This window comes from Leuciscus leuciscus (assembly GCF_965113295.1).
Source record: "Leuciscus leuciscus genome assembly, chromosome: 16".
NCBI classification, from domain to species: Eukaryota; Metazoa; Chordata; class Actinopteri; order Cypriniformes; family Leuciscidae; genus Leuciscus; species Leuciscus leuciscus.
In genome coordinates, this window is record NC_138740.1 from 16,796,828 (window position 1) to 16,809,646 (window position 12,819).

The 12,819-nt window shown below is 46.0% G+C and overlaps 1 protein-coding gene across 1 annotated transcript; it reads left to right on the forward strand.

Moving 5' to 3' along the window:
* Positions 1-4,966: 4,966 nt before the first annotated feature.
* On the forward strand, positions 4,967-7,425 carry LOC309477533 (uncharacterized protein; the record flags this gene model as incomplete). Its single annotated transcript, XM_082140811.1, has 2 exons — positions 4,967-5,228; positions 5,536-7,425. The coding sequence occupies exon 2, from the start codon at positions 5,536-5,538 to the stop codon at positions 7,423-7,425; it is 1,890 nt and encodes a 629-aa protein (XP_081996937.1). The 5' UTR covers positions 4,967-5,228.
* Positions 7,426-12,819: the final 5,394 nt, after the last annotated feature.

The window sequence follows — 12,819 nt, forward strand, 5'->3', positions numbered from 1 at the left end:
AAATTCGGCCTTCCGTCACAATCAGGAAACTTTCACCGCGTCTAGAACTGGCGCGAGCTGCCAGGCCCGTTTCTACGAGCTGTGTGTTAACAAAAGCAGTGCTGTCTACAGTGGATGCGGAGTCGCGCACGCTACACAACAAATTACCAACAACTGATCGCGCGCGCGCTCTGTTTCTGACGCACTTCAAGCACTCGATGGGCGGGGGACGATTGGTGAGCCGGACTTTTTTTTTTTTTTTTTTGGTAGTATTTCGAATTAATGGTTTTAAAATAGTATTATATATATATAAAAAAATAAATGTAAAAAAAATAATAAAAAAAAATCACTCGTTCACTCATTCTGGCGCCCCTATGGATGAGTGGCGCCCCTAGCATTTGCCTATACCGCCTATGCCGCGGGCCGGCCCTGATCACGGGGTAATCTCAGTAATTTAATCAACACGCAAGCCGGGTTGCCACACTACTAGCTACTAGCCACACAGCATTTTTACTAGCCACATTTTTGTTGTTGTGAAATTACCTGATAAAAGTTGACTATGGCGTGCTAAAATTTAATTTAACTAGATTTACAACCCTTCAAGGCTACATAAATGTATAACAATACAGGTCATTATCATTAGCTCTGATAAGGTTGTGTGTAAAGCTCCTTTTTTAAATTAAACCATGTATTATATGTAGGCTATTATATGTCGCCACATAGCTCCACCGGCATCCAACGCAGTGTTGCCAACTATTTTCACAGAAAAGTAGCTTCCCTAAAAGTCGCTAGATGACGTCATACGTCAATTAGCATATTCATGAAGTAATCGCTTCGTACTTGCGTTCTGCCTGCCTAATGTGTTATCTCTCTAAATTAATGCTCCACATACTGTATTTAATATAATATAATATATATTTTAATATAGCCGAATGTCAAATAAAGCTGTTCTCATTTCCTATCTTTTTTTGGTAACCCTTCCTTTTACAGTCCCCTAATTACTAGGTATTTACCAGGTAAATATATGGTAAGTTATAGTTGGTTATTGGTAATTACCACAGGTAACAAGTATGTAAATGCAGAGAAACTACAAACTAATTACTAGGTATTTACCGGGTAAATATATGGTAAGTTATAGTTGGTTATTGGTAATTACCACAGGTAACAAGTATGTAAATGCAGATAAACTACAAACTAATTACTAAATATTTACCTGGTAAGCATATGGTAAATTATAGTATTTTAGTGTGTAATTACTTAAGGTGATTAGTATGCAATTACAGAGAAACTACCCGGGGAAAAAAAAACCACTGTTAAATATCAACTCAACAAAGTACTGTGTACTTGTTACCTGTTTAGGTTGGTAATAACTCAGATTTAATTGTGTACTTCCCCAGAATGTAGGCAGACAATTTTTAGAAACACCTCCAGTATTACCCATCAATTCAAGTTAGGTTTGTAGTTATCCTAGGGTTATGTTGGTAACAGTCCATGTTTATTTATTACTATCTTGAAATTAAGACGGTAGTTTCCAATAAATTACCTTGTCTTACATAGTTGTTGTTACACCCATTTATAGAGGGTTTATCAAATAATTTACCTTACACTTACCTGGTAACTACCCCGCAGGAACAGTTTTCCCTAATGTCATGGCACATCTTAAATACTGGGTATGTTCTTGCAGATGTTTTTACAATTTACTCAGTAAGTAAAGTGCAACTGTACTGTAAAATGAAGCCTTGTTTATTTCCATGGTATTACAGAGTGTAACGGTCATCCGCTGGAGTGCCCTTGAGAGCCACCAGAGGGCACTCCACATAAGACTATTATCACTCACTCACACACTACATTTCCCAGAACTCACTGCCCGGACTCATTATCATTGATTGCATTCACCTGTATCTTATTACCCTGTTAGTCTCAGCCTATGTATACCTTGTACATTCATTCATTCCCTGCGAAGTCTTGTTTGTGTCACACTGCATTTCTGAGCGTTTATCCTGTGTTTTGTTTATCTGGTTTTTGATCTTGGACTGTTTCCTCATTTGTATGATTGTTATCTGCCTGGCCTGACTTGGACTGTTCTTGGACTTTTGATTATTGCTGCCTGCCCCGAATTCTGCCTGTTATCTGGATTACCCTTGCTGTGTGATCTACATTGCTCTGTCTGCCCTGTTTGACCCCGCCTGTACGACCTTCCTTATTAAAAGCTGCATTTGGATCCTCTACTCTCAAGTCTCGGAGCAGTTCATGACAGAAGACTTTGCCATACCCAGATCCAGCGGCTTTTATGAGCATTTCCAATCTAACCATGGACCCAGTCGACCAACTACTACATTTCCAGCAAAGAGACTTACCTATTGAGGATTATGTTCACCAGTTTTGTAAGTTATCTTCTCAAGTTCCATTTGATGAAGTGGCTTTAAAGGACATTTTCTGTTTTGGACTAAATGAGCCCACAAGATCTTGGTTTCCTGAAGGGAAGTTTAATTGCAGTCTAAGAGACTTTCTGGACTATCCCCTAATTTTATGTGGTTCCACCTTCACTGTTGGGGAGGTTGAGGAGGACATGTCCCCTAAACCTTTTTTGGGAAGGGGCATCACACTCCAAGAGGCAATGGCCACGGAGCTTGGTCCACCACATTCATCAGCATTCCCAGATCAGCCAGAGCTTCACGTCAGTCCTGCCGAGCCAGAGCCAGAGCTTCACGTCAGTCCTGCCGAGCCAGAGCCAGAGCTTCACGTCAGTCCTGCCGAGCCAGAGCCAGAGCTTCACGTCAGTCCTGCCGAGCCAGAGCCAGAGCTTCACGTCAGTCCTGCCGAGCCAGAGCCAGCACTTCACGCCAGTCCGGCCGAGCCAGCACTTCACGCCAGTCCAGCCGAGCCCGCACTTCACGCCAAATCTGCTGAGACCAAAGCAGTATGCGTCATGCCCGCCGCCCCTGAGACTGAGAGCGTCATGCCCGCCGCGTCTGTGACAGCAAGCGTCATGCCCGCCAGCACAAAGTCTTCACCGCTGGTCCCGTCCAGCACTGAGCCCTCTTCACCGCTGGTCCCATCCAGCACTGAGCCCTCTTCACCGCTGGTCCCATCCAGCACTGAGCCCTCTTCACCGCTGGTCCCGTCCAGCGCTCAGCCTTCTTCGCTGCTGGTTCCGTCCAGTTCAGAGTCGTCTTCGCCGCTGGTCCTAGCCAGCTCAGAGTCCTCTTCACCACTGGTCCTGCCCAGCGCTCTGCCTTCTTCGCCGCTGGTCCTGCCCAGTGCTCAGCCTTCTTCGCCGCTGGTCCTGCCCAGTGCTCAGCCTTCTTCGCCGCTGGTCCTGCCCAGCTCAAAGCCCTTGCCGCCGCTGGTCCCGTCAAGCTCAGAGCGCGCTGATCCTGATCCAGAGACTGTTCATGTCACTTCTGCTGATCCAGAGACTGAGCTTCACGTCACTTCTGCCGATCCAGAGATTGAGCTTCACGTCACTTCTGCCGATCCAGAGACTGAGCTTCACGTCACGTCAGCCGATCCAGAGAATGAGCCTCATGTCACGTCCGCCCGTCAAGAGTCTCGTCCCGCCGAGACTGAATCTGTTCCTGAGCCTGAATCTGATCCTGAGTCTCCGTACAAGATGGCCGCCGCCGAGCCAGTGTCTCCGTACAAGATGGCCGCCGCCGAGCCAGTGTCTCCGTACAAGATGGCCGCCGCCGAGCCAGTGTCTCCAGACGAAGTGACCGCCGTCACATCGCCTGAGCCCTCAGCAGAGATGGTCGCTGACACGCCTGAACCTGAGCCCTCAACTGAGATAACCGCTGCCACGGCGTCTGTTCCTGTCCCTGAGCCGGTGTCTGTTCCTGTGCCCCGGCCGCCGGAAGGGTCGTCTCCGCCCCGGCCGCCCGAAGGGTCGTCTCCGCCCCGGCCGCCTGCTCAGCCTGCTCCGCCCCGGCCGCCTGCTCAGCCTGCTCCGCCCCGGCCGCCTGCACAGCCTGCTCCGCCCTGGTCGCCTGCACAGCCTGCTCCGCCCTGGTCGCCTGCACAGCCTGCTCTGCCCTGGTCGCCTGCACAGCCTGCTCTGCCCTGGTCGCCTGCACAGCCTGCTCCGCCCTGGTCGCCTGCACAGCCTGCTCCGCCCTGGTCGCCTGCACAGCCTGCTCCGCCCTGGTCGCCTGCACAGCCTGCTCCGCCCTGGTCGCCTGCACAGCCTGCTTCTTATTACCCTGTTAGTCTCAGCCTATTTATACCTTGTACATTCATTCATTCCCTGCGAAGTCTTGTTTGTGTCACACTGCATTTCTGAGCGTTTATCCTGTGTTTTGTTTATCTGGTTTTTGATCTTGGACTGTTTCCTCATTTGTATGATTGTTATCTGCCTGGCCTGACTTGGACTGTTCTTGGACTTTTGATTATTGCTGCCTGCCCCGAATTCTGCCTGTTATCTGGATTACCCTTGCTGTGTGATCTACATTGCTCTGTCTGCCCTGTTTGACCCCGCCTGTACGACCTTCCTTATTAAAAGCTGCATTTGGATCCTCTACTCTCGAGTCTCGGAGCAGTTCATGACACAGAGAAACTACCAGGGAAAAAAATTGTACCACATAACCTGATCATTCCCTTTTCCATATAGTCAAAATTTTTTACCTCATATGTCCTGCAACGTTACCAAGGAAAACATGACAATTTACTCGGTAAGTAAAGTGTAACTGTACTGTAAAATGAAGCCTTGTTTATTTCCATGGTATTACCGGAATTGTACCATATAACCTGATCATTCCCTTTTCCATTTAGTCACAATTTTTTTACCTCGTATGTCCTGCAACGTTACCAAGGAAAATATGACAATTTACTCAGTAAGTAAAGTGAAACTGTACTGTAAAAGGAAGCCTTTTTATTTCCATGGAATTACTGGGATATTACCCTATAATCTGTAGCTATTACAGATTATAGGGTAAGATCCCAGTAATTCCATGGAAATAAAAAGGCTTCCTTTTACAGTACAGTTCCCTATCGTCCGGTCACTACGACGTACGTCGTGGTGAACGACGAATAGGAATCTCGCTAGAGAGGCCAATCTACTTTGAGTGAAACTAAAACAAGCCAATACACATTGGCGTGCAATCATTTGCATCAGCTGCGCAGCCTCGCAGCGCGGGTATTTAACGAGCAGCTGGTGTGATTGCACTTCAGCTTTTTGCTTCGGAGCCAAGCACTTCGATGCGTTCTACACAGAGTGACTTCAAAGACGAGCCTTTTCGGACCTCTCCTTCCCGGTGCGGGCGTTACAGCACGGCAGCGCGAGCAGTCTTCTTTCTTTCTCTCTTCTTTTTTCTCTGTCTTTTTTGTTTTGTTTTACATACTGAGCAAACAAAAAAGCTGTTATAACAGCTGGTAAGGTGCACCATTAGAGCGCTCAAAAGCTGTTCTTACAGCTGGTAAGAGCCAGCAAGAGAGAGAGACAGCGCACAGACAGGTGCACATTCCTGTCTGTGTTCGCAGTGACTGTTCCCCTGCGTGTTTCAGCACCAGTGAGAGCAGTCCCTAAAAGAGCTTACACAGATAGACAGCGTCTTTTTAAAGATGACTTTCTATCTGTGTGTTTCTGGATGCGGTCGTTACCTGGGTTCACGGGATGGTCACAAACGTTGCCTCGTGTGTCTGGGCATTAAACACGCTGAGGCGGCGTTTGTGGATGAGTCATGTACCCATTGTGGGAAGATGACCATCGCGGAGCTGCGGTCGAGACTCACGTTCCTGCAAAGGGGCGGAGTCCCCGTGCCTCTGCCTCGATCCAATCCTCCTCAGAGGGTTGCTTCGGGCAGTGACACGGGTGACCTGAGGATTACGGTGAGCGCATCTCCTTCGGGGAACCAACCCCCTAGGAGCCCTCACCCCTCTCACCCTCCGCAGCCAGTTGAGCCCCCATTGGAGAAAGCTGGACCATCCTCGTGGTGTGTACCGGTTGTCTCCTTTGGGGCTCCCTGTGAAGATCAGATGTCGATCGCTGCATCGGAGGGTGGGTCAGACTTCTCCGCGGATGACGACTCGGCACCGCTGCCTCCTTCGGGTGTGCCAGCGGTGCCTGAGACGGACCCGGAGATGATGGCCATGCTTTCCCGGGCCGCCAACGGGGTCGGGCTCGTGTGGAATCCTCCACCGTGTCCCGAACCCTCGAGGTTGGACGATTGGTATCTCGGGGTGGCGCGTGCTGGTTCTCAGCAACCCACCCCAGTGCCTTTCTTCCCGGAAGTGCATGAGGAGCTTACGGGGACATGGACGGCACCTTTCACTGCCAGAAACCGTCCCGGTGGCTCCTCCTCCCTCACCACCCTTGATGGCGGGGCGGCTAAGGGATACACGCATATCCCGCCAGTGGAACGGGCCGTTGCGATGCAACTGTGCCCTAACTCCATTTGGCGTGGAGAACCGTGTCTTCCTTCCCGGGCCTGTAAGTACTCGTCGGATTTAACCGGCAAGGCTTACAAGGCCTGTGGGGAAGCTGCCTCTGTCATGCACGCTATGGCGTTGCTGCAGGTCCATCAGGCCAAGGCACTGAAGGACCTGCACGAGGGTGGTCACGATCCCCAAGTTCTTCAGGAACTTCGCATCGCGACGGACCTCGCGCTTCGTGCGACGAAGGTGACCGCGCGGTCGGTGGGTCGTGCGATGTCCACCTTGGTGGTCCAGGAACGCCATCTCTGGCTGTGTCTGGCCGACATGAGGGAGACCGACAAGCTCCGGTTCCTTAACTCCCCCATGTCCCAGACCGGCCTCTTCGGCGACGCGGTCGAGAACTTCGCCCAGCAGTTCTCGGCTGTACAAAAGCAGACTGAGGCCATCAAACACATCCTGCCGCGGTGGCCAGCTGCTGCCCCCACCCCACCGCCTGCGGCCCCTCAGTCTGCTCGTCGCCGAGTGCGGCCTCCTGCGTCTGCCCCTGCTCCCGCGCCGCCGCAGCAGCCTCCATCTAAACGGCCCCTGCTAAGAAGGGCGGCAAAGCCAGGAGCAAGCGGCCCTAGGACGGGCGACCCAGAGATGGCAGGGACTGCTCTCCAGGAGACGATGACCGCATCGCTCCATCCCCCGGAAGAGGGCCGGGTGGAAAATCATTGGTTTCCTTTTGTTTTTGTTCCGCCGCTGGCCTCAAAACCAGCAGTACCCAAATTTTCAATAAAAGAGCAGTTTCTTCCGTCTCTGGGTCCGAAGAGGGCCCGGAGAGCAGTGGGGGGAGAGAATCCTCACCACTCTCATCCGCCTCTCATATCGCCAGCAGGCAGCAGTGTGCAGTTCGAGAACGCAACCAACCCGCCTCCTGCACCTCCGGCCTCATGGAACCAGGTAAGTGTTGCACAGCACACTCAGACTCCGCTACGGGCCGCCTCCCAGAGAGAGCCTCCCGAGCCGAGCCCCTGTGTTCCACCTCGCTGCCCCACTCCGGGTACGAGCAAGAGAGTGTGTGTGCTCGAGTGAGTGAGCAAGTGTGTGTGTGTGTGTGTGTGTGTGTGTGTGTGTGTGTGTGTGCACGCGATCGCGAGTGAGCAAGAGAGTGTGTGTGTGTGTGTGTGTGTGTGTGTGTGTGTGATCGTGATCGTGAGTGAGCCAGTTTGCGTCACGAAGCTCAGTGCAACTACAAATTCTAATTTTTTTTGCTCACATTCTTATACAGTTTCATCGAAGTTAAGTCCCACTGTCCACATATGTGGACATCAAATTTAGCAGCATAGTAAATCTTCCCTGTTACAAAAGTTTGTCAAATGTGCATGCCATTTTAATCATACAACACTATTATGCATAACTTAACAAGAATCAACAATGAAATGTTATTCATTTTTTTACATTGTGGACGTTTTGGTCTGATGTGGCTGCGTGACATTTCGCCTGTGTCCTCCGCCATCTTGAAATTATTTATGTTAAGTTTTTTTTTCTCCTGACACCACCAGATGGCAGTATAGGTGTCCGCGTTTGTGAAAAACATGTTCCAGTTACACAGAATTAAGAATTATGCTGCACACATGCCTCGCTGCCTGCTGTGAGTGTGTTTGCTTTGGTGCTGTAAGCTCCGTCTTAGCCTCGTATTTCCTTGTTTTGAACCATCATTTACTACCATTTCTAGTTGTCTATACTACTACTAAATACAGCTTACCCAACATCTCAGATTACCTGACATCGCTAGCTTCGGTTACTACTAGCACAACACGCTAGTAATTCGCTAGCCTGTTAACGCGCCACCCGTGCGCTCAGCTATTTTTATTTATTTATTTTCTCTCGCGCGCTCGCGCCTTTGAGTTCATAAAATCTCAGGTGAGTAAGAAACACTCAACAAACACGGTGAGTAATGTCTTGTCCTGTTATTATCATGCGTCGCGTCTGAATGCGTTGTTGTTTTTGGAGCTCTATCGATTTGATTGATAATTCTTGATTTTTCTCTTTGAACTCACTTACAACGAACATTTTCTACTTTTCCTCACTGAGAAGCACTAACGTTACTGCTCAAACCTCATAGTTACAATGCGGACTGTTGAGCAGATGCGTCTCAAGCCTATTAGTGATCCAACTCCGGATACTCTTATAGGTTACTCCAGTGGATCACGGCTGAACGCGTCTTCTCCACACTCATTTACAAAAAAACTTTTTTTTTTTTTTTTGCCTATCGTGCGTCTACTCTACACCCCTACCACTAAAAAACCTAAAAAAAACACAAATTAGTATTAATATTGATAGCATCACTGGTAGCTTCGTTGCTAACTCACTGTCCATCTGTTAAAATGGCGAATATATCAGATGTAAGTAGTCTACCTTTTGGTACAGGTGAGGACACATTTGAGCTGCACGCACTGCAGTCTGAGCTGGAAGCTGTTGAGAAACAGATCCACGACCTTTTATTGAGACAGGCCGAGCTGAGAGACCGGTGTTTGGCTCTTGAAACATCACGCGCCGATGCACACAAATCAGTGTTTAACGTTACTAACCCGCTGACTCCGACCGCGTCTACTCCGTGCGTTCCTCAGCATCGGTCGCAATCAGCCATGGTCTCGTTCACTCCGGCTCCAACACGCCACCACGAAGCCTGGGTGGTTCCGCAGCGGAAGACGCGAGTCAGCGGAAGATGCACAGTCACTGCTTTCCTGGTGCTCGTGTTTCTGAAATCGCTGCTCGCGTTCCCGAGATCCTGAACGGTGACGAGCGCGTCGGAACTGTGGTCCTGCACGCGGGAGTGAACGACATCAGGCTGCGCCAGACGGAGATTCTGAAGAAAGACTTCAGGAATCTAATCGATACGGTACGCAGCACATCGCCTGAAACAACGATCATTGTGTCAGGACCGCTTCCCACGTACCGATTAGGGCATGAAAAGTTCAGCAGATTATTTGCGCTAAATGAATGGTTAATGTCATGGTGCAATGAGCAGAAACTGCTCTTTGTAAATAATTGGAATCTGTTTTGGGAGCGTCCTAGGCTTTTCCGTGCTGATGGATTACACCCAAGCAGATTCGATCTTCTGTCAGATAACATCTCCAAAATGTTAAATACCCTTTGACTAGTAACCAAAAGTCCAAATCATAGTCTCTGCTGCACCAATTTAACTGATATAAATACTAGTGTAGAACATTGCATAGAAACCGTGTCTATTACTCGTTTAGTGAGATCAAATAATAAATCTACTGCAGGATCTAGGAAAAATCTAATTGTTATTAAAACAGAAAATGTTGCTATTAGTAAACAAAAACTATTTCTAAAGCTAGGTCTTCTAAACATTAGATCACTCACACCTAAGGCAGTTATTGTAAATGAAATAGTCACAGATAATAGCGTCGATGTACTTTGCCTTACTGAAACCTGACTTAAACCAAATTATTATTTCGGTATTAATGAGTCTACTCCTCCTGGATACTGTTATAAGCATGAGCCCCGTCTGATTGGTCGTGGCGGAGGTGTTGCAACCATTTATAGAGATATTCTAAATGTTACTCAGAAAACGGGTTATAAGTTTATTTCATTTGAAGTACTTGTACTAAATGTTACGCTCTTAGATGTTAGAAAAACATCCTTATTATCTCTAGCCTTGGCTACCGTATATAGACCGCCAGGGCCTTACGCTGATTTCCTAAAAGAGTTTGCAGATTTTCTCTCAGACCTATTAGTCAATGTCGATAAAGCATTAATTGTTGGAGATTTTAACATACACGTAGATAATCCAAATGATGCGTTAGGAGCTGCGTTTACAGATTTATTAAATTCATTTGGGGTCAAGCAAAACGTCACCGGACCGACACATCGTCTTAATCATACACTCGATTTAATTATATCACATGGAACCGATCCAACCGATATAGATATCATTCCACAAAGTGATGATGTCACTGATCACTACATGGTAACTTGCATATTACGTACTGCTGTAATATGTCATGTGGCGTCGCGTTATCAACCAGGCAGAACAATCCTCCCATCCACCATAGATCATTTCTCAAATTGCTTATCTAATCTGTCTCAGCTGCTGCCTGAACCCAAACAAACAGATGAACTAGAAGAACTAACTAGCACTATTGTAACCACCCAAAGTTTGGTTACTGTTTTTTTTGTAATACCACTACTATGCAGTAGGGGGCTCTATGTTTGTTTGTTTGTTTGTTTGTTTGTATACTTTATTGTCCTTTTTAAGGAAATTTGTCTTGGACTCAAAGCTGCATTGATACACAACATATACATACATACATACACATATACACACACAACCAATAAAAAGCTACAAATATTAACAGCATCAACGGTCCCTCTTCCCACCATATAGGCAAATTGAAAATGGATCCAATAATGAATTTACACTACAGTCCCTCTTCCCACCATATAGGCAAATTGAAAATGAATCCAATAATGAATTTACACTACATTTCAACACGACTACATTACTACATCTTGCTATTTAACATATTAATAGATACAGGAATAAATGACTTTTTGTAACGGTTGCTCTTACACAATGGGACTCTATACCGTCTCCCTGATGGCAGAAGCTGATACTCTGGGAATAAAACATGGCTTGAATCACTCACTATTGTCTGTGCATTTTTAAAAATCAACGATTCGTAAATTGATTGAAGTGATGAGTACTCTCTTACACCCATAACTTTCATTGCAATTTTCACAAGACGAGCAAGCTGTGATTTTAATTGGACCGAAAGATTGCCATACCAAGTTTGCATCCCATAATTCAAAAGACTACCTAAAACAGCGTAATAGAATAATTGCATAATTCTCTGTGTCTCATGTGTCATGCTCCTTTGTATATAACCATGTGGGAGAAGAAGTCAGGTTATGGGGTGGAAAGGGAAGCATGGTTCTTCTCTCGTAGTTCACCCATGCTGTTTAGAGTCCAGGTTAAGAAACTATTGTTTCAAGCTTAACCAAGTAAGTGTTTTCTTTGTCTGATTTATGTCAACTGTGGTTATTTTCTACTGTAAACTGTATTTAGTTTGTCGGGTTTTACGGATGTTGTTCGTTTTGAAACCAGCGTGTTAATGCTAGTATGTATGTTTTGTTTGTAGAAGGACTCTTTGAGTATCATCTATATTCCTTTTGTCGAGGAGGCTCAAGATTGAAATTCGAACTGGAACATGAGTTCCTAATGGACAGGGGCTTCAAAGCCTGACTGCGTTCATTTGGGATTTGGAGTCATTGTGGATTGTTACTAATTGCTGCTTCACCTCGGTCATGGGACTATTATTCTATTCCTCTTCATTACTGCAAATGGAACAATTGCTTATATGATATGAAACATTGAATGTACTCTATGGATCACAGGACAATGGAAAACTAATGTTATCAGTTATTATTACTATTGCTACTCAACAATGACATTATTGCATTTGTGTGAATCTTTGGGGTTTATGTTCTTATATATTGGGTGGTGTCTATGTAAATATACCCGTATGGGTCGTCTGATATAAACTGAAAGCATTTCTATTGGTGTGTTGAGGTTTATCTTTGAGCTGTTTACACTCTTTATATTCATAAAACAAGTTTGGTCTGTGAGTCCCTCCCTCAAAATTATCTTGTAGCATGTCTCACTAGGAGTAGATAGAGAGTCGGTTACACTATGAGCACCATTCTCTCTAGAACATTGGATGTGGTTGCACCTATTAAATTAAAAAAGGTCAGAGAGAAAAATAAAGCACCATGGTATAACAATACTACGCATGTTTTAAAGAGAGAAACCCGTATTTTAGAGCGTAAATGGAAACAAACTAATTTAGAGGTCTTTAGAATCGCGTGGAAAGACAGTATGTCACGTTATAAAAAGGCCCTAAAAGCGGCCAGGGCTGAGCACCTCCGCAAACTAATAGAAAACAACCAAAACAATCCAAGGTTTTTATTTAACACCGTGGCTAGACTAACAAATAAACAGACGTCACCCGAACAAAATATCCCGTTACAGTTCAGTAGTAATGATTTCATGAACTTCTTCACTGAGAAAATAGAAAGCATCAGAACCACAATTGTAAACGTTCAATCTTCAATCGCGCCTTATAATTCAGCTTCAATTATCACCCCGCAAGAACAATTACAGTGCTTTACAACTATAGAACAAAAAGAGTTAAATAAACTTATCACTTCATCTAAAACAACAACATGTTTATTAGATCCTATACCAACTAAACTACTGAAAGAAGTGTTACCTGTAGTGGAAAAGCCTCTCCTCAATATTATTAACTCGTCTTTATCTTTAGGTCATGTTCCAAGAACATTTAAACTGGCAGTTATAAAACCTCTCATTAAGAAACCACAATTAGATCATAATAATCTAGCAAATTATAGACCCATTTCAAATCTTCCATTTATGTCTAAAATATTAGAAAAAGTGGT